The sequence below is a fragment of the Dendronephthya gigantea genome, unplaced genomic scaffold (genome assembly GCF_004324835.1).
Source record: "Dendronephthya gigantea isolate DGI-Jeju-01 unplaced genomic scaffold, DenGig_1.0 000173F, whole genome shotgun sequence".
Taxonomy (NCBI): Eukaryota; Metazoa; Cnidaria; class Anthozoa; order Malacalcyonacea; family Nephtheidae; genus Dendronephthya; species Dendronephthya gigantea.
In genome coordinates this window covers 135094-162993 of record NW_021163183.1, presented here as the reverse complement: position 1 = coordinate 162993, position 27900 = coordinate 135094, and the positions used below count along the sequence as shown (strand labels likewise).

Here is a 27900-nt window from a genome sequence, read left to right as displayed (position 1 = left end):
AACAAGTATATATCAGGCCCTCTTAGCCCACGCGCCTAAAAACGTGTAGAAAAACTTGGGAAATCCGTAGAAATATCAAGATAAAAAGAGAAAAAACACACACCACAATGAAACGTTTTGTTCTTTTAATTCTTGCTCAATTTATCAGTACAAAAGTGGTTTGAAATAAACTGGCATATATTGTCTGAAAGGTAATTTCTTATGAATGATAACGAGAGATAAAAAATACCTACAAGACCTTTTCGTCTCTCGTTATTATTGGAAGAAAAACCGTTTTGTCACCTTTCAGACAACATATTCCATAAACGATTACCATTTTATACAAATAAGTTAAGATTTGTTTGGATTTGTTTATAGGATATTCATTTAGGATTTGGTCGTATTTAATTCTTGCTCAGTTAAGTCCAACGAACACGCATGAAAGTGTTAGTCCGTGAAATCTCACGTGTATTCTGTAACTTGGTTTAAACCAGTACATATTCGTTCACCAAACTGCGGTATCCATGATATTTTACAAAATAGGAATCATTATAGTTTTTCATATCTTCGCATCTTCCCACTATAAGATCTTATATCTCATTCCTCAGGGGGCGAATCAGATCTCGTCGTAGAACAGTTTAATGATTACTAGCAAAAAAGTACTTTCCTATATCGTTATCTATCTATCTCCTTCAACTTCGTGCTTTTCCCCGTTCTTGAAATCTGATTTTAATTGTTTCTCGGAAACTTCAGGTCGTGGAATGTTGGATCTTGTGACCATGTCTAGGAAATCATCGTCCATCTCAACGTCGACCTTCTTCTCATCCTCGTGTTTCTCAGCTGCAAAAGAAAGCATTTAAAGGAATTACCTATGTGCATGCTATAATTTCAATACTACGTTTTGCCTAAGACGCTGTAAAAATATCGTTGGTTTGACGTGAGTAGAACCATTGGTCGATATATCACGCCTTTTTCAAGACGTCTTACGTACAAACTAAAGATCATATCGTGTTTGCTAAATTTATCTAATTTTAATATGCAAGCAGTAGTTGTCGGAAAATGATATTTGTGACAGAGTTCCAAGAAACTTGCTGGTATGCGGGTACTACCTGAAGAAAATTTCGCGAAAATCGAGAAAGGTCTGATATAGAAGGGGACACTCATGTGATAGTTAGAATAGATAGTTGCAAACATTCAAAGCAATAAAAGTGAAATCTATCGCATGGATACCTCAAGAATGACTTCAGAAGTGATTGCTTACCTTTTGCTGCTGTCTTGCTCGTCGCTGCCTTCTTCTTCTTCGCTGAGTGGCTGAGTTTCTTCGCTTTTTTCGATTTAAAAGTGCCATGAAAAGCCTTGTGATGATGTTTCCTTCTCAACTTCTTCTCATGATGAGTGGGTTTCTTTGGTTGTGGAACAGGCGCTACGACTGGGGATGGTGCCTCGACGTCGGCCAGTGGAGGAGCCGCATCAGATGCAGGCTGTGTGCCAACGGCAGGCTGTGTGCCAACGGCAGGCTGTGTGTTAACGACAGGTTTTGTTCCCGCAGCATCGGGCTGTGTGCCTGCAGCGGCTTGTGTGCCCGCATCGGGCTGTGCCTCCGCTGCTTGTTGTACGCCCGCTGCAGGCTGAGTGCCTGTTGCAGATTGTGGTACAGCACCACCCGCTGCTGGTTGGGTTCCTACGGCAGGCTGATCGGGTGCAGGAGTCTCAGACGCAGGTCCAACTTTTGACGCAATTGTCTTGGCAGTTTTAGATGCTGTATCAGCAGATTTCGCCTTACCTGATGGTTGTAAAATAATCCAAGTGATTAAGAAGGTGAAAAACTAAAGGAGACATTATTTCAATTCTCATAATATAATTGTTTACTTCTATCATTCCACAATTTAAATGTAATTTTTAATTGCTAATACTCCGTATAAGCGGTACAAGGCAAACGGTTGCCTCCAGTATTATCTACTGTCAATGTTATCAATTGGGATACCGGAATTTTTGTTAGTTTTGAGTGTTAGTTTGGTTAGTTTGATCAAAATGAGATGACCTCGATTTTTATGGTTAGTTTTTAATTCCAATTCGACTTGGTTAGTTTTGAAATAAAGCTAAAAAGGTTAGTTGCTATGATTAGTTTTGAATCAAAACTCCTCTTTTTTTCCGTCACCAAATGTCTAACCTTTCGGATGGAAAATCTTTTGAGCAATTTGGCCAAGGCCGAGATTTTTCAGCATTTGATGAAAGACTCCTTGTGCTGAAAAAACACGCGTTAGTTTTAAAGATGAATTTCAGTTCAGACTTCAGAGAACAAAAGCTTGCTGTTGTTATAAACGCTTTGACGAAATAAGAAGAAAGATTGTGATCACAAGGCAAGGATTCTCGATATGGTTTCAATCTTTATGCAACCGATATTACGGGCATTACACATGAGATATATTAGTGCGGTTAGGAAGGGTTTAAAGCTTCATATTACCTGATGATGGTTGTTTGGTGATTGGTGGGGTTTTTGTAGGGTATGCGTAGGGATATGGTGGAGGAGGTGGGGGAGTGACACCCGGGGGGTAGGCGACGTCCGGTGGGAGGGGTGTTTCCGGGGGAGGTACACCGTCCGGTAGTGTTTGATTGACATGCTCAGTTGCTCTGTGGACTGTGTTTGGTGGGACTATTTTGTCGTTGTCAGTCACTGCAGTGAAAAGAATCGATAAATCAGAGATCTAAAAGCTCTGAAGGACACAACTCGCCTTGTTCATTCAAAGGCTTTTCAAAGACGCCTTCGAAAGCCACGAGAATTCGTCACTTACTGATCCTCTTCTTGCAAAAGAAATAGAACTTGTTTTCACAATGGAAAGTCCTCCATTCCCCTTTCGTCTGCATTGCAACACAATCTTCATTATCGTTCATTCTATCGTCAGATTCGATATCGTTCGCCCAGTAAAAGAACGAACTGTTTGTACCGTCGCTATTCTTAAACACTCCTTCTTTCTCGCGGTCATTCATCCCCAACCAAGTAAAACTGAAGAAATAGATATTCAATATTGCTATGTTTTACAAAGTGTTTCACTTTCAACCTTCCTCAATGTCAGTTGATCATTGCAGTACTGACTGAGTGCTGACTGTTGCTACTAATACTAGCGTAACTGGTCTAGTACTTACTGCTTTGCAATGTTTTATTCAGTGTTTCACTTTCAACCTTCTCAATGTCAGTTGATTGCAGTACCGCTATAGTCTACTGAGTGTTGATGTTGCTACAATATAGGCCTGACTAGTCTAGTACTTACTGCTTTGCAATGTTTTATTTCAATATTTCACTTTCAACCTTCCTCAATGTCAGTTGATCATTGCAGTACTGCTAGTCTGACTGAGTGTCACTGTTTACTAACAGCCTGACTACTAGTACTTACTGCTTTGCAATGTTTTATTTCAATATTCACTTTCAACTTTGCAAGCAATACACACCAGAAAGCGTTCGTGATACTCACCCACAAGCAAGAAGCTCTTGCTGTACAAACACTTGTTCCTCATGAGTCGTAATACTGACAAGATCTCCGCCGTATGAACCACATTTATCCCTGGCTTCAGACCAACTAAGATATTCTGTGACGAGTTTATAGCAAAACGCATGTTTATCCGTCATGAAACGCTTCCAGAACAACGGGCATCCTTTGGAAAGACGAAAAGATCAAAATTATAAATTATGGGTTCGTTTAGACCACAATTGCAGACTGTTTGCACGGTTGCAAGGTTTCAAGGCTCCAAGGTTTCAGTGGAACTTTATTCTTTTCCCCTTATCAATTCAAAAGGGCTCAACTTTCCAGGAGAATGCCGACCATAATTCTGTTTTATAAAAGTGAATTCTGTCTCTTAAAAAGGCGAAACATGGAACAATACTTACTTGGATTAGTAAACCTCATGTCAGGTTTTCTGTCGGCGTTCATACTCATCCATTTTGTTTGAAATGGTCCAAAAGCAGTTGGACCTGCTTCAACGAGAATCTTTGCGGAAACATCCGACGAATCGTTGTAGTCTGAGATGATTCGCACGGCGTTGATATCAACTGGTGCTGGGAAATCATACCCGATCCAGTCCCCACCAGCTATGCGCTCCCACCAGCCATCAGGTAACCAAGCGGTGTCCCGGTTACCGTCGAACGCTTGGCTTGCTGGGAAGGATAGGTATGTGGAACTTGCTATAGCACTGGCTGGGTTGTTTGTAACCAGCGGTTTCTTGTCATGTTTGCTTTTGAAGAACTGGATTTCGCTTACGAACCAGGTTCTGTTTAGTGGTGCCCAGTTCACGACGCGCCAAAAGCGTTGGGCTGCAGAAATATCGAAGTAAAGAACACTGAGCTATATAACAAGTTCTGGAAGACTTGCTTAACAATCTCGCATATAAAGCATGCTTGAATGTTCATTCTGATACGGTGCTCTCTGTTTAAGAACCTGACTTGTCTTCAATCCCCCCTTCCTCACGTTAATTCCAGAAGTAAACACCCCCCGGCATTGACCAGCCTCTATCGATTTTTCCCACCAATAACCCAGTACTAATCGGTATGAATGGGCCATTCTAAAATTTCAAATCAATTCGTTGCGCTTTATCAAAGACTGACTTACGTAATCTTTCAACTCCGCAATACCCACAGGATCTTTTGCAATATGTGTACATTTCGTAACGGTTTTCTTCACAATGACAACGCTGACCAGCTTTGGCGCATCTATCTGTATTCTGACCACTGTCCGTGCAGGCGACTAGAGATAATTATAATATGACAAACGCTTGAAACTTAGCCAAAAATAATTACTTTTAAGCTTTGCGCACTGCTCAAAATCAATTCTTAAATTGAGTAAGTTTAAAATTTCAAATATCTCATATCCAATACCTGCAGAATTATAGCCTTCTGTCGTGTTATAAGCATCTGTATTAACGATAAAAATATTGCAGTTATTTTAACTGATATATGTCACTTTCGTGTTTCGCTATGAAATTACACGGTTGAAAATCATGTTGAGTTTAATCGCTTAAACAACTCAATTGAAAGAAAATCTCTCAGAAAAAAACAGAGCTAGTTATTGTCGAGTAAAATAGCATTATTATTCGTTGGTTAGAAATGCTATCATTGTTAATAATAATGTATCTAACTTTTATCTTCTGTACTTACATTGTCCTTGTTGTGCTTTTGTCTGCACTGTTGCTAAAATAGTTCCTATATAATTGAAAATTCAAATACTGTTTCATTGAAGAATGAAGAATGCTTTATCCCAAACGGGAAACATAGCGTTGCTTCAGTCAATAAGGCTGAAATTTATACTGTGTTTTGTAAAACGGGTATACATGCAACACAACAAAACTCAGTAATATATTTCAAAGCTCATCTGAATCTTTCTTTAGCATATATAGTCTCAGCCTACACTACAAATTAAGTTAAACTCTTTTAGTCTCATAGTAAAAGTTTTTATCTAGCTTTGGAACCGTTGGAAAAGCGATCATTGAGATAATTTAGATGATGTTGATAATTAGAGAGTAGATATTTACGTAAAACTCAAAGTTCAATTTCAAAAAACTAAATACGTGAATGTGACTTTGCTTTATTTGGCTGTTCTGAGAATAATGTTTCTCTTTATATCTTCAAATCCATTTAAAGTGAATAAGTGGTTGGTTTTAATATATCTCTTCTGTTTTTTAGTTTATAATCTGAAGAGTATAAATTGTTTTATGGCACGATATAAAGAACAAGCTTCAATGAATCATATCTTATAGATATCGATATCCGATATAGATATAGATATCGAGTTTATATTTTTCGATCTCTTTGGATAAGCCAACTTTAAATAAGCCGACCGTTTTATTATCTTATGTGTATCTTTAGCTCCCATTAAATACATTTCATCACCGTTAACTAGTAAAGTAATTTCACCATTTTCAGATCAATAGATCATCGTTTATCACACAAACCTGTCAAGTAGGAAAGCACACATAAAACCAGGCAAATTCCTTTCCTTTCACCCATGACAATTCTCACGTAGTTGTTATGCTAACAGATATTGATTTCTACATCACATTTATAAAAAAATCAAACTACAAGTACTTAGACAAAGCAGAATTCCTTTACTAAAGATTCTACTGAACAAAAGGCAACCTTATTAATTATAAATTCTGACCTGCTTCTTTTAACAGGCAAAAAAGAAAACAATAAACCTTACTTAGGGGCAGCGTTGCCGTTATTACGTAAATAACATTTCAACTATCTTTTGTTGAATACTCGAAGAATAATATGAATATTTCTTTTGCAGACTACAGCATTTGTAATTTAGAAAGTGTTGAGTTCATGAAGGTAGTTTGAATATTTCAATTATTTTTTATTGTGCGTAAACAATTTGAGTTTTGGGACAATATGGCCACATGCAAATACACGATTTTGTGTGAAAATAAATTAGAAAGGCAAAGAAGGGAGCGCAGTTTGAGACTGGAATCTATAGAAATGTAATTGGTCAACGGGTTCCACTGGCGATGAACTTGCACGAGCGGAGGAACGGGCACGAATGACTCACTCGTTCCAGGTCAGAAATTTTCAAGTGAACTTTTTAGCCACTTTTAGGCAACATCAAGATTTTATATGAGAACTTGAGAACTAGACTAGAGTTTCATGAACCAAAAAGAACAGGAGTTGCATGAGAATTGAGTGTATATTGTGATGCTTTGCAATTGCTGTCTGACAATCAGAGAAAACTCTCAGCAACTCAGTTATGAGAACCGGCGATGATTGTTGATTCCCAGTCTCTTGAAGTAGTAATCAAAGCGCGCCTAGTCTTAACTCCCTACGTTGAAACAATACGCCACATGTCAACCTTGTTTTTCATCAACGTTCGTCAATTCGTAATAATAACTGGTTGCAAGCGAAGATGAAGAAATTTGAGTGAAATAAAATGCGGCGACAAAATTAAACATCATCCTTGCTTAGCTTAGCTTGGAGTGAAACTATTCAGTTACGGAGAATGGAACAGACCAGTAAAAGATCAAATAAACATTCGAAAAGAAATAAACGAAAAAAGTGGCTGAACCTAGGTCCGTGGAAGCGCTCGAAGGTGACTCGATTGATTTATCTTCTACATATAGTCCTTGTTATTTTCATCTCAATGATCATTTTAACGCCACAAATTATTGGATTTTTACAAAGGATATTTTGCCACGGATTTGATCACCGTTTTTGCGATGTATTTGTCGGATATGACGCCGTTTATAGACTAGGTTTTGCCTTAGCGATATGGTTTATCATTCTAGCGTTTGCTACGCTCGGCATTACATCAAGTACTGAGGGGAGAGCGAGGGTTCAAAATCGCTGTTGGTCTCTCAAGACGGTCACGTTAATTTGTCTGACGCTCTTATTTGTGCTTATACCGCATACCGAGTACAACGGCGAGATTTGGCTATTCTTTGGACTTAACGCCGCGTTTTGCTTCATAATACTTCAATATGCCTTCATATTAGATGCGGCAAATTCATTTTGCATACTTTTTGACGTCATCGTCCAAAATAGACAAGGTTATTTTTCTTATCTGGCCATCACGATGTTTCGTATCGCTAAGGGTTTTACTACGGTGTTTCTATACAGCGTATCGTTGATATCCTCAGCAGGATTTTACTTCATGTATGCCTCGTATTACGAATGCGTGGATAACTTCGTCTTTCTGACATTTCATTTGCTAATGTGTCTAGCATCGTCTGTAATATCTCTGCTTCCCATAGTTCGTGAGGCGAGTCCTCAGATAGGATTGTTTCAATGTGCCGTGACATCGCTATATTGTACGTACATCGTCTGGCTGTCATTCTCAAGCGAGCCTCAGCATAAATGCAACCCATCAAATTTGTATAATTTCCCTGGCTCTCCCATGTCCAACACTCAAGTCTGGTCAACACTCTTCATAACATTTAGCACACTCTTTTATATCAGTGTCCGAGACCTGGTTACGCCACAGTTTGGTAAAGTTGAGAAGTCGGATAGTTCGTTAAACCGTTCTGAAAACACAGTGAACATTGAAGAGGTTTGCAATCTTAACGAAGATGTTGGCAACAAAGGTTCGTCTCGACCAGAAAAATGTCATTCAGACAATTGCGATGCCTTGAAGAAGAGGTATGATCTTGAAGGAGATGAAACTAGTTTCACAACGGGAATAAACGATTCACTTTCCCCAGTTAATGATCCTGTGCCGGGAGACGCCGTTTCCTTAAGACCGTCTTCTTTGGACAGATCGTCTGACTCGGTTGAATCAGAAAATAATTCTCTTGCTTGGGATAACACGCTTTTTCTACCTTTTTCAACAAACCAGACTTCTGCCGCTTCAAATACTCTAACAAACCATTCCAAAGTGTCTTCTATGAAGATGAAAGGTAAGAGTACCGTGACAGAAACGAAGGAATCATTAGCACCCACTACATCGAAAAACGAAGCCTCTTCCAGTACTGCTGAACAGACTAGGGGTAATATCACAGATGCTACATCAAGAACTAAAGCAAATTCCCCAGGATCAGTGGAACACGAGGGTGATGAAATGCCAACAAAAGTTGATTCATTGACCTGGGATGATGAAATTGATGGGATTGAATATAGTTATCCATTTTTTCACCTGACATTTTCCCTGGCAACACTTTATCTTATTATGTCAGTCACAAACTGGTACAGACTGGATGAAGGAGAGCATTTTACTGTGAGACTTGTGCAAAGTTGGAGCACGGTATGGCTGAGGATATCTGCGAGTATATTTTGCTCTTTTATTTTAATCTGGTCAATGGTTATACCGCTAGTGTTTCCAGACTCTTACAAAGACTTGCTGTTCTTCCAGTACTTGACAAGTCTACCGAGATGATAGACGTATTAAGCTTCTGGTTGTTTATACTATCAACAACTTGATGTTCAATAAATATATTATGTACCTGGCGATCGGAAATGGGGAAATGACCGTTACTAGTTGTCAAATCCATTTCTTGGTTATCACGAAACATTCACTAATTCCAATAAGAATAGCGAAAGTCAAAAGATTTAATCAAATTTGAGATGTTTGTAATTAATTGCGTTTTTCTTACAAAAATGACAATCGACCTCTGTGGCTGCTTCTATTGCAACTATAATTAAAATACGACTCACAATCAACAGTGATATTACATTTAAGCCTGGTTTACGCTTGTCCTAAGAATTAGGAGTTCATTTGCCCTCACTTCTGGTGTCAGCAAAATCCTTTGTCTATCGGGAAATAATACAATAGATCTCTTAAGAGCTAGCATAAACCAGGCCTAAATTTCACGGTGAAATTAGCTTACTACATTATTACGATCACTGCACTAATAACATCAATATGAAAATTGAGTTTTTTCTGTAATTTTTATTACATATATTTAACAAGCTGATATAAAGTCAGTATCTCATATACAGTGATATATATATAGCACATATACTATATCATAAAAATTGTATATTTTTGAAAAAGGAATCAATTACTCTTATACGTGTTTTTTTTTAAGTGTGCAGGCGTGCTTTTTATATATAGGCTATATAATGCATGACAATGGTTATATATTTTTAACTAAAGTTTTTTAGTTCATTTCAGTTGAATTGAACTATTGGTAATATTTCTTTGTGTTATGTTTTCGATCGCTTCAATGGACAATCAAAGCATCGCAGCCTAAAAATGAAAAAAAAGGTCAATTTCAAAAGCATAATTATAAAAGTCAGTATGTAAAAACCTACATTGGTATAGCTATTTTAAAAGTGAAATCATGTCTGAATGAAACAGGGGATATTTTTCACGTAATATGTACTCATAAAGCTATTGTCAGATTACTGCTGTTCTTGCAACTATAAACTTGACCGTTGATCCGGCATAGAAATAACCAGATATCGCCAGGTTGAAGCAAATGCTTTTCCATGTTGAACCAGTTGAACAAGGAACAAGTTTTGATATTATGTTTTCAATTGCTTCGAAATAATCGAAGCAATCGAAAACATAATTCAAACACTGCCCCAAGAAATCCGTTGATATACCGAGCCATGCTGGTCGTGCATCGGCATGGTCGACTGCATTTCCTTATGAATGTTGGATCAAGATACATATTTCACCTGCTTCCGAAACGTATAAGATATATAAACTATGTATTTTAATAGTGTATAATAAATATACCTTAAATTTTGCAAAGAATATCTGAAATCCTCAAAGCTTTTTCTCAGTTTCTATACATGCAAGCAATTACATAGAACCTTGAAGCTATATATATGCATGAAGCGCTAAGTCAAATTAATTGAGTCAGCAGAGGTACATAGCTGTATAATAATTAAAATAGGATTACCTGCAAGTTCTGTTGATCTTGGTATGGCTGCATAATTGGATAACCATTAGTGCTTGTTGCTATAAGTTTTCAAACGAGAAAAGAACATGTTACCCAAGGATAATAGCGCGCGTGATTCAAATAATGAACTCTTTTTAGCAAAGCCTAATGGTATAAATGCATAACATGAAGAAGGAAACTATTTGCATTAACCAAAGTGGATAAACAATAAACTGAGTTAAGGGTTTTAGCATACAGGCCCTAGCACTTCTGTTCGCTATAAATCTCAAATACTTCTCTTATACCAGTTTCGCGAGCTCGAGCTCGTCTGCGTCTTCTGTCTAATTCCATGATAAGCTGTTCGTCAGTACAATTTCCAAGATTTGTTGGAGTAGATCCGTTTTCTTGAGGAGCTCTAGTGTACTGAGCCCTGTTCTCTCTTGGCCTCCAAACTCTATTTGTATTCATTTCTAAAGATAAAATATAAACGCGGGCGGCAGTGTTTTGTTTACTGCTTAAAACCGGCGCTAACAGCCGATTTTGTCAATGATTTTTTCTTTCTACCGTATGTCATTGAGTGAATTATGTACACAGTTGTAAAAGCTTGGCTTGAGGAGAAAATCGCCGTTAAAAATCGCGCGAGTATAGCTGGAACTTTTAAAATAGCTTCAAAACCGTGATATTTGATTATTTGTTAAGTCAGCATTTTATTCCGACACAGAGGACTTCATTTGATTTTCAACGTGTAGTGGCAACTCCGAACTCGGCCAGATTGCCTGATGTTCGCCCGTATTAAAATGATAAATTGAATTATGCAGTTAAATATACTATATTATAATTTAAACATGATATGGCGCATTTTGTCACTTACTTTTTATGACCGTGATGATATGACAATTTCGTCCTACAAGCAAAGAAACGAACAGAAATATATTGGAATTTCTCCATCATAGGCAGAAATAATTGAAACGACGATATTCTCTCACCTAGTTTCTAGAAAAAAAAACGTATGAAACATTTTGCTTTAGTCCCCCTTTCCCGTTTTAAATGCAATAAAAATTTCAGCTTAACAAGAAAACTCTGGCAGCGGGTAAAATCTTGACGGGAATTTCCCTCTGGTTCTGAATACCACAATTTAGGATGGGAATTTCCCTTTAAAGAAACCTAATTATCTTCCTATATATTTTAAAGGCGTTTCAAAAGCATTCACAAGTAAAACACCTAAAATATAGTCCCCAATCGTACAAAAATCAACTAACGCTTCACGATCATAGACGCTATTTTTTAGAAGGTATAACTTCAAATAACACAACGCAGCATATTTTGCACGTACCGGCATGACGGTGCAAGAAAACTCAATAGGTGGCACAAAAAGAATATCAGATGTGATGTACAAAATGACTAAAATGCACCAAGAAACGTTTCGACGTTCGTCATGAGAAATTGCATAATTGTTGATTGTCTATGATTACCTTTATAGCTATCTCGTGGAACGTACTTTTGATACTTTAAGAATTAAGAAACGAAAATATTTAATTTAGGTGACCAATTAATAATAGTTTATAAATCTATCGCTAAATTAATTCATGAAGAGATACGTTTTTCTTTACAATTTTGAATGAAAGAACAGACTTTCTACCAGACTGCGTCATACTTTATTTCTGAATGTTAAGCATATAAAGAATAACCCTCGCTATAGCGTTCGGCTAATGGCGTCAATTCGTTTATATTTCGTTATTTGAAAGAATCTAGAAACGTACTTACCTGAATTAACTTGAAATAACTTTATTTCAAACCTGTGAAGTTCGTTAGAAGAAATTTAGCTTCAATATGCATCGACATGAAGGAGATTATTCATAATTTCCTCATGCACGGATACCTACCTAGCCTCCAAAGGACACAAGCCTTGAAGGAGTAGAGCTGCGCTTATATATACCACACGAGCTAGTTAATATTCATTATGAAATATAACGAATCACGACGCTCTATCACGATCACATGATTTCATCTTACAAACACCACATCCCAAATGACGAGGCAGAATGTCATCGTTTTGGCTTGGATGTTGCTGATGCAATAGTCATTTGTTCACGTGCCAAACAACTTGTTTGCTCATTGCGGTTGCATCACTGGAAAATAAACTTGCCTGGCTCAGCAAGAAGATCGTTGACCATTTATTATTGGTCACCTCTCATATGTACTGCTATTGCAGTTAATTGAATATTCGAGCATTAGGCAGTGATCGATCCAATCAACACGGAAAAACTTCGTTTGGCAAAAAAAATTCAATAACCTGTACCTACTAGCTAGCAACAGATGTTGGGAATTCCCTCTCCAGCTGGAATTTCCCTATAACTAAGTTTTAGCATTTTAACTAAGTAAAACACGAAATTTTTTTGTCTTTAGTTACATAAAATTACAAACACTTTAATTTCGTATTGAAAAGTATTGCAAACGCAGCTCAACCCATATAGAGATTCAACATATTTACGTATAATAATTAACATGCATAACTCTCAACCCACAATTGGCCTGAATGTTAAACAATGTTGCATTCAACACCTGTGTCGCAGGTTATTTCTGAATCTTAATGCGTGCTACAACGTGATACCACTGATCTGACAATGAACTGGATAATCCAACTTACAATTGCCAGACAATAAGAATCCGCATTCCCCTATCACTCAGGAGAAATAAAACGTGAGAAGTTTTTCCCAGCCTCTTGTTTGAAAACTTGACAGAATTTACCACAAAATCCACCTCGTCTCAGTATTGCGCGACCCAAAATCATACTGTCAATAACATATTTGAAACATGCCCCAGATCAACCAATAAGGAACGTAGTTCATCATTCCGTGTTTATACTTGCAAATTATCTCTCAAGGTGTCACAGTACATATATAACAGAGAGATGTGAGATTTAATTGACATCTGAATTTCATTTGTCGGAACTTCCTCGTTGTACAATATGAAGAATACTAGTCTAACTCTTCTCCTGGTCTTAATTTCAATATTTTGGGTGTTTGGTACTAATCCTGGGATTGAGATAAGAGTTACTAACCAGGGTCTGGCGTATGGTGAGTAGACTGACTTATATTATTGCGTATATCATATAATTCACGTCACTAGATTGGGTCTAGCTCGCATATAACCTTGTTGTGAAACTTTTGAACAAAGTCCCTGTATTTTTCCTTGTCGCTCAATTGATCTTCTTTATTTTTTAAAAATGGTTGTAGAGTGTCGTTCACTTCAGTTTTAAACTGCTTCTAAAGGTCTGATGTATTGAGAATAAATCTTCTAGAAATCGGTCAAGCCTTAAATCGACTTCCTTAGTGATATCCTTAGATACTTAGTTCATAGCATTCTGCAGTGAGATAATAATCAGAATGATATAAATTTAAATAAAACAACAGACTGCTGCGATGTATACATATTGCTCAATCTAACTTTGATGTTTGTCAATTGCTTTGGATATTATCGATGCAATGTGATATTTCTAATACGGTAACATCTTGAACTTCATGCCCATTTGCTAAAGAAAGTTCCCAAGATTAACGATAGTTTATAAATCTATCGCTGAAGTAGTTCAAAGTGAAAGAGATACGGTTTTTTTACAAAAGTGACACATGCAAATCCTGACGGGCCAAATTTCGTGCTAAGAAATGCTTCCCAGCTGTGAGATACAAAATCAAATACAAGACGGTTTTGTTTCGTGAGTTGTGACGGAACTGTAAGAACAAACCGTAATTTATTAGATCAGTGCAGAAGAAACTAAATTTCTTACTTGATATTAACTGATTTCACACAGAAAACGGAAGCTTATCGTTAATAATATTGGTTTACATAAGTGTTTGTTCTTCCTATCAAGAAAAATAAGGAAACTTGATGACTCATGCAACAGCCGGATGAAACCATAAGGAACCACACGACACTGCATTTTCATTTCAGCAATTCAACTTCCGTTGTTCCGCTAGCAACTTTCAGATTTCAAACCACAATTTCGTTGTAATCGTACAATTAATTTCTGCACCACACTTGTAATGACTTCCTAAGCTAGTTCAGACACAAACCACGAGAGCTTATTGTAGAATACTACCTACACTGGACCACCACGTTTGAGATATCTTTCTTAGCTAGTTCAGACACAAACCACGAGAGCTTATTGTAGAATACTACCTACACTGGATCACCACGTTTGAGATATCTTTCTCAGGTAGTTCAGACACAAACCACGAAAGCTTATTATAGAATACTACCTACACTAGACCACAACGTTTGAGATATCATTTCATCAGACCCAAACCAAGATAGATCATTGTTTAATCGACTCCTCAGTTTATACGTATAACCACTTCCTGTAAGATATCTAGTTCAGAGCTCAGACGCAAACTTCAACTTCTCTTACCTAATATATACTTGACCTCTTCCTTTGAGATATGTTTTTAAGTAATTAGACATTCACAATAATAATGTCTTACTCATTCTCTAGCGGATAATATTGCAATTCAAGTCTTGATTGAAAAGTTGAAAACGACGAAGATTAATGATCTTTCAGGAAGAGCGGATACACCTTTGGGGGACATTGATTACGAATTAACAAAGTAAGACACGTTCCTAAGTCGCTTCTTCAACACGAAGCAATGATTTGTCTTGTACACATATTTCTTTATCCAGTAACCCGCTCTGGGCAAACCATCTATCAGGTCCTATCTTCACCTTATCTTTGAAATCCTTGATTATACTCAAATATCAATTTCTATATCTCGTTAGCCTCCACAATACTGGGGCTTCAATCGCTACATCCTCTTTCAAGACAGTCCCTGGAGTTGGACTCGATCTCTCAGCTTCAGGAGTCTATGTCGCTTTCACGGGAGACTGGCATTATAGAAAAGTCCATTGGTGAGTCAGTGATCAACACAGTATCTCAGTTATGTCGAGATTTCAACTCGGTATAAACGAGTAAGATATGAACACGCATGGGCACAAGAAACATTTCCTCCCGTGCAGGACACATTTCTGTTCATCATCTTCTAACTCTGTCTCTGAAAGCCAAGGGCCAGTTGTTCTTTTTGTACATCGGTGGAAATGACTTGTGTTGATAATTTTGTAGGCCTCATGTTAGTGACAGTGGATCATTCGACATATCAGCAAGCGGCGTGTCTTTCAGTTTGACGGCAAAGATTGGTACGTGATCGTGACAGAATTTGTCCCATTTCAAACCTGGATTTAATTTTGCATTCTTGCGTTTTATACTTAAGGTGCTGACAAGGGCAGACCGTCCATTTCTACAGCATCATGTACAGATAATGTCGGTGATGTGAACGTGAAGTTTCATGGAGGGGCAAGGTAAAGCAGAAGTAAAGCAGAAATATTCTCATCTCCTAGTAGGAATAAGGTCAAAATATTACAACTATCTTTTCCCGGCCAAACACGAGAATATGCAATGATTTTGCTGTTTTCTTGACGACTATTCAAATTGCTAGCTTTGAGTAATGAGTGCAGAATTGCTAAGAACCATCTCTATTTTTCTACTGATCTTATCAGTTGGCTGTACAACTTGTTCAAAGGAAAGATTGCCGACTCCATAAAGTCTCAACTCAACAGTCTTGTAAGTTTAATAACTTCATCATGTTTCCTATCATTGCCCTATCTAAACAATTCACCATGAAATCTAATAATTTAGATTTGTGAAGAAGCGACGAAGGCGATCAATGAGGATGCTGAAAAGGAATTAGCAACATTTCCTGGTACTGATCTTGCGCACAACCTTTGAAGTTCATTCATGTAAACATCATAACTCATTTTTTCTAAACAATTGTTTTTCCAGTCCGAAAACAACTTGATAAATTCTCTCTCATTGATTACTCGCTTATTGAGCCTCCAGTCTTTGAAGAGGACTACATGGGCGTTGATCTAAAGGTTGGTATGGATACGTATGAACGAACTTAATTCGTTGTTCTGAATTAATGTGAAAATTTACTTTCAAAGCAATTGAAAATTTATAATTTCTTTTTCTCTTTCAGGGGGAGTTGATGTCAGCGACTCATCCGACGGAATCAACTCTAATACCTCCAGTGATCCCAGCCAATCAAACATGTACAAAAATGATTTGTTTTTATGTGACTGATTATGTTTTGAATACTGCTGGCCAAGTGTATTATAAAGGAAATTTCTTTAACACAACGGTCAGTTCTACACAGGTATGGAGTATGGACATTCATTCGAGATATTCTTGAGAAACGTCAGCATATCCTGGTTCTACATGTTTAAAATTATATTTCAAATTTTTATAACGTTCCACTCAATGTATTTCATATAGGTACCACCATCGTTTAAATATCAGCTTAATACGAATTTACTGAAAATACTTGGGTTGTCGAAGGTAAGTAAAACATTAAATTTTGAAGGTATATAATCCCATAATCAGATAGTCTATAATCCATAATTAATTTGTATATAATCATGCCTATCGACTAGCGATACATTCAGATAGCATTTTATCCTGTCTGGTTGAATTTTTAACAGGTTGGGTTATGAAAACTTGACAACGTTATTTTAGATTTGCGTTAAGCGAAGTTAAATTTAACAGCCACAAAAGAAACAAGCTCCTCCTGCCAGTTATTGAGGAAGCAAGCAAATAATCTGATACAATCTTTAATTGTTGACTCCAGGTCTATGATATGTATCCAGATCGTCCTTTGTTCCTTCATCTTTTCTGTACGGAGCCCCCGAGTATGAAAACTCTGCCGACTGGTATCAACATCGCAATCACTGGCAATGTTGAGGTCTATGTTGTGACCAAAGAAGAGAAACATGTGTTTCTGTTCACCTTGACAGCGGTAAGCGATGCTACCGATATACTGTCTGTCAGGGAGTAGGGAAGATACGATTATATGCAAATAATCAGTCGAATAAAAAGGAATCTTTACTACAATTGGGCAAATTGGAACTATGGGGGGAGGGGAGTTTTCAGGTCAATGAATAATAATCAAGTATTTGTGTTTTTAGAACCTGACAGGGAGTGGTAGTGCACGTGTCAATGGTACGATCTTGCAAGGTTCTGTTTCAAAGTTTAGGTAAGCAAAGTGTTTTATTTTAGTAACATTTCATGAATTTCAACGGTTAAACTGATATCTGGTGATACATTAACCCAGTCCAAGTCAGTCATCCACATATGGTATACCAATTTACATAAGTTAACAACACAACAATGGAGTATGGAATGGAACTAATCCAGTCATCTCTCTTTACAGCGTTGATTTCGGTGTTTTCAAATCTGCTGTTGGTGATATCAAGGTAGGACGATTTTTACGCATGGGTAAAAACGATCTCAGTGGATGTTATTGTATACTTACATCGTCTTTATTGACGTCATATTTCAGCCTAATATTGGTGTGATGAATTTGCTGCTTCATCTCTTGGCTGAGAATACTATCATTAAAGAACTCAATGGTATGTTTTCGCCCCTGTAGTGAAGTCTCATGCCCTGCCACTGAACTATACTAATATTTCGAGATATAATATTCATTATAGGCGTGAGTGCTTCCGAGATCTCAGCAGTATTTATAGGTGCAATGATTTTGCATTTATTTTTCTCTGCAGAGAAAGGAGAGAAAGGCATTCCTCTCCCAGTCCTGGACAATGTCCAGTTGGAAGATTCGGCCATCAAGTTTGGAAAGGTAAGTTCGTGTACACAGGCAATGCTGTTGGTTTTTCATGCTTGTTCACAGCAGAAGTTGATTGAGCTCTGGACAGTAGAAGAATGGTTGTTCCTCTATAGATTGGTCAGAATCAGCCACATAAAAAGGCGTTTTGTAATAGGTTTGTTTTATTTAGAATTTCTTCTCATTTGATACTGATCTCAAGTACACCGGACCGCGGAAGATTCCTAAAAGGATTCTCATCCTCGCGTGATACGAATTACAGAAGTTGCAGGTTATTTCAGGTCAGGCAGTTATTTTTCTATGTGTGAACATATCGCTCGGGAAATGGCGAAGATCTACGTAATGCAACGACTAAACAGAACCATTCACAAAATGGAAACAAATAATTATAAACGGATATAATTTTTAGGGTTTGATAAACATTTGGGTACATAACATATCTTTCTCTTAACGAAAACCTTCAGGCATTGCACGAATAATACAGAAATTATGAATATATTTTTCTACATACACAACAAACGATTTGAATTCAAGCATTTTTTTAATTATGTACATAATTTGAAGTTGGGTTTTGTGAACCATGCAATTGAATTAGACTGACAATGGCAAAGCCGTCTGACTGATAATGTAGCACTAAAGTGCACCGCCTACCCACACGTTTCAAACTAAGCCATCTCCCCAACACAACACAAGAAAGACAGACAGTTTCATATTGACAAATGGTCACCGCGGACTGTTATTCAAATTCTAGATTATACCTCCATTTCAAATACCTTAGAAACGGAACCTGATAAATCTTTTACTTGATTTATTTCCTGTATTCTTTCGCTGGTATACTCCCCCACATCTGCCCCGGAGTGAACTAGGAGGGCCACCATCGTGAAGTTCATCAGACGAAAGGCCAGGGCAAGCGGGGAAACACCTTCACTGTCAATAGCGTTCACGTCAACGCCATTCCGAATGAGAGTTCTGGCGCACTGCAACTGATCGTTCAGGATCGTCTTGTGAAGATAATTATTCCCTGTAGTTTCGATGAGAGAGTTCAGATCAATATTGTTAGTTTTAATAACTTTTTCTACTTCATCGTAATCACCCTCCTGTAGGGCAGCGCACAGCAAGACGTGCTCAGGAAAATGCACTTGGTTTGATCTCTTTTTCTCATCTTTAACAGCCAGGATTTCGTCTGTTTGAATATCACTTTCTACCAACTCTTCACCTCTTTCCATAGAGCCATTATCAGAACAGCCATTACTATTTTCACCTCTTAACTTCGCGAGAATGTCAATGAATTTCTCTGGCCCTTCGATCCAATCCTTGACTTCATTGTTGTCTAAACACTTTCTCGATTTCCTGCGAGACTTGATTCGCAATTTCTGTAATTTATCCAAATCCTTTCCCAAGTTTATTGCTTTGTGCATTTCGCTGTCATCTTCAATGCCAGGTTCGTCGCAACAGACGTTCAGCTTCGCGTTAGAACTTCGCCAAATCCTCGCATAGCAAGCGTTTACGATCTCATTGGCCGTGTAGGGCACTTTACCATCAGATAAAGAACCATTATTTGCCACTTGTATATGGTATCGTTCGCAAAAATTACGCTTTTTCGCCTCCGAACCAGGTTGATCTCTGAATGCCGGGGAATCGTACGTAATCACCCTAAGCTTTCGTCGATGGGCGAAGGCTGAATCCGTCTTTGTTAGAACTTCCATTTCAACAAAACTGTCGCCTTGAAAAGCGGTTGATTAAGCAATGTCAGTTCTTTACTTTTGATGTTCCTCAATCCACAGGTATCCTATATTTCATCAAACGCTTTTTAATCTCCACAACAATTCAGTCTCCCGACCTGTTGACTCCAATGGCTTTTTTATAACACAACTCTTTTAATGGCTTTCTATAAAGAGAATATAAACAAGTATATAGTTCTATGCAAATCACGAGCAATTAGGTTCTTCCTAGCCGCTAGCAGTGTCTGGTTTCCCATGTAATTTCCTTCACTGGTCAATGATTCAGAAATTCCTTAGTTTTATTCGCGTTTTAGATCATCTTTTCAGTGGACAATATTTCAGTAAACTATTAATCAAAAGCTGATTACACAAATACTGAACAAATATAGTAATCCTACTCGCATTACGACAATATACAATTCTGTATTAAATGATCACATTTGTAAACCAATGACTCCGCAACTATTCACAAAATCTGACTACATTAGTTTACTGACCTTGCGATATTTTTCAATGTTTATCAATTCCTTGCTCCGTCAGACTTGAAACTTCCTAAACCCAAAAGTGTTATTTTTGTAAACTCAGTCCGATTTCTCAAATGATTTGAATGTGTCGAAGATACGCAGTTTAATTCCAAATCGCCTCTTCCAAGGTCTGAACTCTTCGAAGGTCGCATGAGCTTTGAAAAGCTAGTTTAAAGTGCGTGTGTTTTGAAGCTCTGCTAACGGTCAGCCACGTGCAGGAATGTATCAAACTCGGTGGGAAAACCATTATTTCTCAATTGCTACTCAGCATGGCTTCCGAGAGCTGTGGCATGGTGACTTGAAGGACAATACGAGTGTGGTTCAGTAATCATCGTGGTCACTCGTGCGTCCCTTATGAAAATAGCTGAACGTTTACAGCAAGAGAAAATAACAATCTTTTGCAACAATTTTACTGTTTGACTTTTAAATATATCCAAGTTTTGGAGCGACTTTCTTTGAACAGTGTTTCATAAAAACGCGTCCTAGATTGGTCCAGAAATAAACGCTATAATATTCTTAAGAACCAGGCTGTTTTAGTCTTAAGAAGTAGATCTATCTGGTCTAAATTGAGATGAAATTAAGATGATCTAATATTGATTCAGGAGGGAACCTAAAATACACTCGTACTGCCCTGTCATTTTAGTTGTCAGAAAGACGTCGGGATTTGTGTTTTATTAAATATTGACAATAAAATAACATGTATTTTGTTTCCATGGTAATCACGCCATTAGAATGCGATAAAATTTATTTGAAAACTACCGAAATTTTTCACTCAAAGATCCCTTTTTCCATCAGCATACCTCCCAACTCCTCATAAGAGGACTGAAATTAAATTAATAGATAATCCTCTTTGACACTGAGCAGCCTATAATCTGTAAAACGAACAGTTGGGCCATTTTGAAGTGTTCCAGAGTGGACTAGGTTCTATTATCTTTCATTTTACTTTGCATAATTCAAAATTCGTTTCACATGGATAATTTAAGCCACGTGCTGAAAAGTTAATCAATGTTTTTAATGTTTTGATTTTGTTATTGTCCAGCGAATGTGATTGGTTCTTTAAACAACTTTATTTTTTTTGAAATAAGATTAAACACTTGATAACAATAGGTCAGACTTGTATATTGTAGCAGGATTGTATGAAATTTGCACGAATATTGTCTCAATACTTTTTGTGTTCACAATGCCTTGTTGACTTGCTATATCATTCGCTCAAAATATTTGTCACAAGTTGTTTCAAACTTGCAATCATTTGCAATCGTCCTGCAACTCAGTCAGAGGGAACTTCATAAAAACCATAAAATTGTAACAATTGTTTGAGAAGTTTGCTTTAAGTATATCAAGAGTAGATCGTGTTGTCGCCAGTTCTACACTCGTGTGTATGACAAAGACCGCAATAATCTCACACATTTTCTATCACTACGCTTTTTATTGTTCACAAATTGTCTCAAAACAATAATCTACAGTAATTTTGAGCTGTAGTTTTCTGCTTGTAAAAACTTGATCATAACGTCTTCATATTGGCTGCAGCATCGTGCAACGTCTTCACAAAGTCTGGAACAGCTGCAAATAAAATAATATTTCAGTAAACGGGTTTTAAATGTTTTTGTGAAACTTCATCGTAACAATGCAGCCAGGTTAGTGCTATTCTATTAACAGTTTTAGAGGAATAGGGAATTCTAGTCTGGTAACTCAATCTTACCTGATCCAGTAATCATATTGACACAGAACTTTGGAACATTCACCCGAGAGTCATCGTGATAAATGAGAACGTAATCAAATCCAGGCTGAAATAAATGAAAGCGGTTGTAAAACAAACTCTGAACTTTCTCTGAAAGTTTGTTAAACAAACTTTGAACTATCTCTGGAAGCGTTAGCGTAACTTGAATGAAATCCTCACCTGGTGAAAAGCTCCGTGAGGTCTGACCACCATTTGCGAAGCGTAATCTTTAACGCGAATATATTCTTCACTTTCAGGGCATTCTTCGTGGCTCGAAGCTCTGGAAACAACACAAAAATATCTGGTAAACACCGACCGAATATCGTTCGAGAAAACGAGTTAATAACTTGGCTAATTAAATAGGGCAATACACACCTGGAAACAAGAACCATCGTGTTCGATAAATCGTCAATCTGGTGAAGAAAGAAACGTTTTAATATTGCAGAAAATGCAATTCTTTTTTGCAGATATTTTTCATGTGAAATGCTGCAGCCACAAACCTGAGCTCTTCGAACGAAAACGTAATCTCGACTTTTCAAAGGATACTACAGAATTTTTGAAAAGATTCATGTTTTAAAAGGGTTCAGAAATGGAGTACTTGAATTGGGTTGGTTAATCTAATCTGATGGAGTGATGGTATGCACTGCAAAAAGAAACTAAAACGGGTAAAAATGAACTTGTAATTTGTAAACTTTGATGTTTATTTTTTCATCTAGATAAAACATCCTGAATTACACAATCAGGGAAAGTTTGCAATATTTCAATCAGAGGCAGATTGCACACTGTATTTTTCATGAAGGAATCTTCTTTAGATAGACCCAGATCACTTACTGGAAATTTTGTGACCCAGTGAACGACTTCGCTGCCACATTCTGACGACTTGTCAATGATATCCAGAGAGATTGCATATTTATCCCAGGACTTCCTGTACTGAAGGTCAATCTGAAATTGTATCAAGTGAATGAGGTTGGTCTATCTTTGGCAGTACAGGAGGAAATGATCATCTATTGATTATCTGATGATTATTTGATATATTTTTTGATTATCTAATGATTATCTGGTATAATTATCTGTTAACCTACTTGAGACTTGAAGAATGCCTCAGATGAAATATCAAAAAATGTGCCAAAAACTATAAAATTGAAGGAAACAGTTTTTGAATTCATTCAGAAGTCATAATTAGAAGTGAATAGTTGACACTGGTATCGATAATAAATTGTTCTACCTTTGTACTGATATAAACCATCTTTATTCAAAGGTCTTCTCCAAACCAACAAATCTTTCTGTTGTAGAAACTTCACCCAACCTTCCTCTGTTTTGTGTTCGTTTTGTTCCAGCAACCATCGATTCGTTTTCATATTCTTAATTTCCTTTGCACAGCTGCAACATAAATCAAGCCAATATCATCTTGTTCCATGCACCTCTTAACCATTAGCTTGCAATGCACCCAGATGTGATCTACTTTAGTATTTTACTCTGTCTAATACCAGATAATTTTACTCATCAGTGGAAGAGTAATATCAGTTAATAAGTTAGCAAAACTACCTGTCAGTGTCTCTTGTTAACCCATTAGCTTGCAATGCACCCAGATGTGACCTACTTTAGTATTTTACTGTGTCTCGGAGATCAACATATAAAGTAATTAGAACCGGTTTGAAGACAAATTATTCATGATCGTGACTTAACATATTTCAGTATTGGCACCTGTCAAACACCAGCCACTGCAAAGCAAGAATTTCAGGACATAATCACTGATCTAACCCCAACTTCTCACACTAATCTTAACTATGTTCTTCACATCTGTGACTACAAACGTCTACTCATTGCCCAAATCAAAACAGTTTTAAAACAGGTGCTGGTTTAGAGAGAAAACCAGTTTCACCAGTGTATTTGTTTTGGGGTAATAAATATTTTCAGCTTTCAACAACATGCTTTGGAAATTGAGTCTGATTGATGTTCCCCGAAGCAAAATTTTTTGTCTCGTTACAACAACAGACAACCAATAGTCAATTATATTTGGGGCTGCAATGCCTGCAAACATAACCTTTGAATAATAATATGCACCCAATATTTACAAACCTATGCAGTTCATCTTCTGAAATGCCGTATTGCGCAAAATATTTTTCCGTTTTCTCGCACAATATGTTCTTATTTTGCACGCTTAAGGAATCGTTGCAACCCGATGTGTCTTCGTTTAAAGAACCCTTTTCTTCAAAGTCAATATTATAATAAGTTTCGTGTACACTTCCTTCTGGAAACAAATCCAATAGTTTCTGCTCTTTGATCTGATGGCAAATATTGCTCGCGACGCCGCAGACATCCTTCAAAGACAACCTCGGCGGTCTAAAATATCCACTGCTTTCGATTTTCAATGTCTTTAGGTTCGTGCTAATTTTGGAAAGTTTTTGAACGATCATGTTCGATGTCAGCCCCTCTTTAAAGTGCTCATTTTGACTTGTAATTCGCGCTGCAGTCACGAGCTGCGAGGTCTTTGCAAGCATATACGGACACGTTGAAGACATCCTCAAACCATTGAGTACAAAAACGCGAACTTTAATCCTAGAAATTCATGGAAACGCGTAGAAAAAGAAGTAAATTTGTGGCCAAATGAAGTAAAAACACGATGGATCGACCAGAAAGAAAGACCCAGAAAAGACTGGGCACAAACAAGTGAAACAACATAATTAGCATAATTAGGTTATTGTTCGCAGGCTCAAGAATAGCTGCGCAAAGCCGCAAACACAGAACCATTTAAACCCTGAATGGTGCAGTATATCGGTTTTTCGGTACGTCCGATCGAGTCGAGCCCGTTGGAAAACGGCTTATTCTATTCGACCATGGTCGAGTCCGCCGGAAAACGGCTTATTCTATTCGACCATGGTCGAGTTCGCCGGAAAACGGCGTATTCGACCAAGGTCGAGTTCGCCGGAAAACGGCGTATTCGACCAAGGTCGAGTCCGCTGGAAAACGACTAACTCGACCATGGTCGAGTTCGGCGGAAAACGACTAACTCGACCATGGTCGAGTTCGCCGGAAAACGACTACCTCGACCATGGTCGAGTTCGCCGGAAAACGACTAACTCGACCATGGTCGAGTTCGCCCGAAAACGACTAACTCGACCATGGACGAGTTCGCCGGAAAACGACTAACTCGACCATGGTCGAGTTCGCCGGAAAACGGCTTATTCTATTCGACCATGGTCGAGTCCGCCGGAAAACGGCTTATTCTATTCGACCATGGTCGAGTTCGCCGGAAAACGGCTTATTCTATTCGACCATGGTCGAGTTCGCTGGAAAACGGCGTATAGGCACTAACGAGAAGGCAATAACGAGAATGCAGAGTTGACTGTCTGAATGTCTTTGTTGCCGTTTTACTGCTTCAAAGTTGATGAAAATGCTGATAATAAATGTTTGATGTTTATGAATGATCTCTGCTATTGTTTATTTCAGAGATTCAGCAATGCAGAGACTGGGGATAGTATTCAGGGTTAATTAAGGTGGTTTTTAGTCGATATAAATTTTTTTTCGAACCATATCCGGTCCATATATGTTTAATAGCAGTATTTTTTTGTATGTAAAAGAAAAATTTTGGAAGCACGGCAAAAAAGAAAATTTTGGAAAGAACGTAAAAACACCCAAAAGAGATCATCCAACTCTATGCCACAATCTAACCGGTGATATTACAACCAGCTGCGACATACCAGCATAGATTACAACTACGAAAGGTGCAAGGACAGTTGCTATAGGAAGAACTCCCCCCATAACTCACATCTTAACGGCCGCCTAAGGGGGAGATGCACTACGGCCCCCAGACCATAATGTATGTGCACCTAACCGTTACGTCTCAGTGAGAAACAGAGTGGGCTGTATGCCACACGCCTAGCGCGTCATAGACGAATCAGCTACAGTGGCAAGCCTTGAAAACGAAGATAAATTTAACGTATTTAAGCTTTTCTTGGTCTCGGGAGGCGGTCCCTGACAAGTACATGCAGAGAAAACGACAAATAATGCACACGCTTGGAAATGTGAAGATTTAAACGCCGAAACGTTTTTAAATGATTTTAGCGAGAATTTTAGTGTTTTGATATTCTTTTAATGTCAAAATAGTCATGATTCTAGTAAGGAAACTCACTATAAATACTGAACGATTTAGTTTACTAAAATCTTTTGTTAATTTCTCTTTAGTTATACGCCGACCATGGCCGAGTCCGCAGGAAAACAGCGTATTCGACCAAGGTCGAGTCCGCTGGAAAACGGCGTATTCGACCATGGTCGAGTTCGCTGGAAAACGGCGTATTCGACCAAGGTCGAGTCCGCTGGAAAACGGCGTATTCGACCATGGTCGAGTTCGACGGAAAATGACTAACTCGACCATGGTCTAGTTCGCCGGAAAACGACTAACTCGACCGTGGTCGAGTTCGCCGGAAAACGACTAACTCGACCATGGTCGAGTTCGCCGGAAAACGACTAACTCGACCATGGTCGAGTTCGCCGGAAAACGACTAACTCGACCATGGTCGAGTTCGCCGGAAAACGACTAACTCGACCATGGTCGAGTTCGCCGGAAAACGACTAACTCGACCATGGTCGAGTTCGCCGGAAAACGACTAACTCGACCATGGTCGAGTTCGCCGGAAAACGACTAACTCGACCATGGTCAAGTTCGCCGGAAAACGACTAATTCGACCATGGTCGAGTTCGCCGGAAAACGGCGTATAGGCACTAACGAGAAGGCACTAACGAGAATGCAGAGTTGACTGTCTGAATGTCTTTGTTGCCGTTTTACTGCTTCAAGGTTGATGAAAATGCTGATAATAAATGTTTGATGTTTATGAATGATCTCTGCTATTGTTTATTTCAGAGATTCAGCCATGCAGAGACTGGGGATAGTATTCAGGAATAATTAAGGTGGTTTTTAGTCGGTGGTTTTTAGTCGTTGAACCATATCCGGTCCATATATGTTTAATAGCAGTATTTTTTTTTATGTAAAAGAAAAATTTGGAAAGCACGACAAAAAAGAAAATTTTGGAAAGAACGTAAAAACACCCAAAAGAGATCATCCAACTCTATGCCACAATCTAACCGGTGATATTACAACCAGCTGCGACATACCAGCATAGATTACAACTACGAAAGGTGCAAGGACAGTTGCTATAGGAAGAACTCCCCCCCATAACTCACATCTTAACGGCCGCCTAAGGGGGAGATGCACTACGGCCCCCAGACCATGATGTATGTGCACCTAACCGTTACGTCTCAGTGAGAAACAGAGTGGGCTGTATGCCACACGCCTAGCGCGTCATAGACGAATCAGCTACAGTGGCAAGCCTTGAAAGCGAAGATAAATTTAACGTATTTAAGCTTTTCTTGGTCTCGGGAGGCGGTCCCTAACAAGTACATGCAGAGAAAACGACAAATAATGCACACGCTTGGAAATGTGAAGATTTAAACGCCTAAACGTTTTTAAATGATTTTAGCGAGAATTTTAGTGTTTTGATATTCTTTTAATGTCAAAATAGTCATGATTCTAGTAAGGAAACTCACTATAAATACTGAACGATTTAGTTTACTAAAATCTTTTGTTAATTTCTCTTTAGTTATACGCCGACCATGGCCAAGTCCGCAGGAAAACAGCGTATTCGACCAAGGTCGAGTCCGCTGGAAAACGGCGTATTCGACCATGGTCGAGTTCGCTGGAAAACGGCGTATTCGACCAAGGTCGAGTCCGCTGGAAAACGGCGTATTCGACCATGGTCGAGTTCGACGGAAAATGACTAACTCGACCATGGTCTAGTTCGCCGGAAAACGACTAACTCGACCGTGGTCGAGTTCGCCGGAAAACGACTAACTCGACCATGGTCGAGTTCGCCGGAAAACGACTAACTCGACCATGGTCGAGTTCGCCGGAAAACGACTAACTCGACCATGGTCGAGTTCGCCGGAAAACGACTAACTCGACCATGGTCGAGTTCGCCGGAAAACGACTAACTCGA

At 38.2% G+C, this 27900-nt stretch overlaps 5 protein-coding genes and 1 long non-coding RNA gene across 7 annotated transcripts; 3 read left to right on the top strand and 3 right to left on the bottom strand.

The window, feature by feature from the left end:
* Positions 1-108: 108 nt before the first annotated feature.
* On the bottom strand, positions 109-6113 carry LOC114538081. Of its 2 annotated transcripts, XM_028559202.1 has the most exons (11): positions 5920-6113; positions 5126-5170; positions 4847-4882; positions 4581-4715; positions 3863-4285; positions 3450-3630; positions 2772-2983; positions 2444-2653; positions 2150-2224; positions 1241-1762; positions 109-819 (listed from the first exon to the last, which is right to left on the bottom strand). In XM_028559202.1, the coding sequence occupies exons 1-11, from the start codon at positions 5972-5974 to the stop codon at positions 659-661; spliced, it is 2055 nt and encodes a 684-aa protein (XP_028415003.1). In that variant the 5' UTR covers positions 5975-6113; the 3' UTR covers positions 109-658. The 2 variants fall into 2 exon arrangements, with proteins under 2 accessions (XP_028415003.1, XP_028415004.1); XM_028559203.1 differs by lacking the exon at positions 2150-2224 and having other exon boundaries at positions 5920-6112.
* A 685-nt stretch (positions 6114-6798) lies between these two features.
* On the top strand, positions 6799-9385 carry LOC114538067 (serine incorporator 1-like). The gene has a single exon (XM_028559191.1). The coding sequence runs from the start codon at positions 6960-6962 to the stop codon at positions 8826-8828; it is 1869 nt and encodes a 622-aa protein (XP_028414992.1). The 5' UTR covers positions 6799-6959; the 3' UTR covers positions 8829-9385.
* A 3744-nt stretch (positions 9386-13129) lies between these two features.
* LOC114538072 (lipopolysaccharide-binding protein-like) lies at positions 13130-18464 on the top strand. Its single transcript, XM_028559196.1, has 16 exons — positions 13130-13358; positions 14771-14882; positions 15052-15180; positions 15392-15465; positions 15540-15627; positions 15826-15889; positions 15965-16028; positions 16109-16200; positions 16305-16481; positions 16601-16663; positions 16953-17120; positions 17290-17357; positions 17535-17577; positions 17664-17733; positions 17884-17960; positions 18118-18464. The coding sequence occupies exons 1-16, from the start codon at positions 13250-13252 to the stop codon at positions 18193-18195; spliced, it is 1476 nt and encodes a 491-aa protein (XP_028414997.1). The 5' UTR covers positions 13130-13249; the 3' UTR covers positions 18196-18464.
* An 85-nt stretch (positions 18465-18549) lies between these two features.
* LOC114538073 lies at positions 18550-20478 on the bottom strand. The gene is made up of 2 exons (XM_028559197.1): positions 20164-20478; positions 18550-19833 (listed from the first exon to the last, which is right to left on the bottom strand). Exon 2 carries the CDS (start codon positions 19649-19651, stop codon positions 18698-18700), a length of 954 nt encoding a protein of 317 aa, XP_028414998.1. The 5' UTR covers positions 19652-19833; positions 20164-20478; the 3' UTR covers positions 18550-18697.
* A 1118-nt stretch (positions 20479-21596) lies between these two features.
* On the bottom strand, positions 21597-24551 carry LOC114538087 (stAR-related lipid transfer protein 7, mitochondrial-like). Its single transcript, XM_028559208.1, has 9 exons — positions 23987-24551; positions 23133-23287; positions 22990-23039; positions 22739-22849; positions 22408-22452; positions 22283-22320; positions 22088-22187; positions 21890-21974; positions 21597-21750 (listed from the first exon to the last, which is right to left on the bottom strand). Exons 1-9 carry the CDS (start codon positions 24427-24429, stop codon positions 21692-21694), a joined length of 1086 nt encoding a protein of 361 aa, XP_028415009.1. The 5' UTR covers positions 24430-24551; the 3' UTR covers positions 21597-21691.
* On the top strand, positions 22153-22806 carry LOC114538088. Its single transcript, XR_003688676.1, has 3 exons — positions 22153-22211; positions 22375-22572; positions 22720-22806. It is a non-coding gene; the product is annotated as an uncharacterized LOC114538088 (long non-coding RNA).
* Positions 24552-27900: the final 3349 nt, after the last annotated feature.

What these genes read in the sequence shown, in the direction of transcription:
- LOC114538081 (XM_028559202.1), bottom strand. Translation starts at nt 5,974, where the DNA reads ATGGGTGAAAGGAAAGGAATTTGCCTGGTTTTATGTGTGCTTTCCTAC. An exon ending in CTTTTGCAAGAAGAGGATCA is followed by an intron (nt 2,654 to 2,771) that starts GTAAGTGACGAA and finishes TTTTCACTGCAG; the next exon opens with TGACTGACAACGACAAAATA. An exon ending in AAAGATTTTCCATCCGAAAG is followed by an intron (nt 1,763 to 2,149) that starts GTTAGACATTTG and finishes TACAACCATCAG; the next exon opens with GTAAGGCGAAATCTGCTGAT.
- LOC114538073 (XM_028559197.1), bottom strand. Translation starts at nt 19,651, where the DNA reads ATGGAAGTTCTAACAAAGACGGATTCAGCCTTCGCCCATCGACGAAAG.
- LOC114538067 (XM_028559191.1), top strand. Translation starts at nt 6,960, where the DNA reads ATGGAACAGACCAGTAAAAGATCAAATAAACATTCGAAAAGAAATAAA.
- LOC114538087 (XM_028559208.1), bottom strand. Translation starts at nt 24,429, where the DNA reads ATGTCTTCAACGTGTCCGTATATGCTTGCAAAGACCTCGCAGCTCGTG. An exon ending in TGGTTTATATCAGTACAAAG is followed by an intron (nt 23,040 to 23,132) that starts GTAGAACAATTT and finishes TCAATTTTATAG; the next exon opens with TTTTTGGCACATTTTTTGAT. An exon ending in ACTGGGTCACAAAATTTCCA is followed by an intron (nt 22,453 to 22,738) that starts GTAAGTGATCTG and finishes AAAATTCTGTAG; the next exon opens with TATCCTTTGAAAAGTCGAGA.
- LOC114538072 (XM_028559196.1), top strand. Translation starts at nt 13,250, where the DNA reads ATGAAGAATACTAGTCTAACTCTTCTCCTGGTCTTAATTTCAATATTT. An exon ending in TTCTGTTCACCTTGACAGCG is followed by an intron (nt 17,121 to 17,289) that starts GTAAGCGATGCT and finishes TTGTGTTTTTAG; the next exon opens with AACCTGACAGGGAGTGGTAG. An exon ending in TATCATTAAAGAACTCAATG is followed by an intron (nt 17,734 to 17,883) that starts GTATGTTTTCGC and finishes TTTTCTCTGCAG; the next exon opens with AGAAAGGAGAGAAAGGCATT.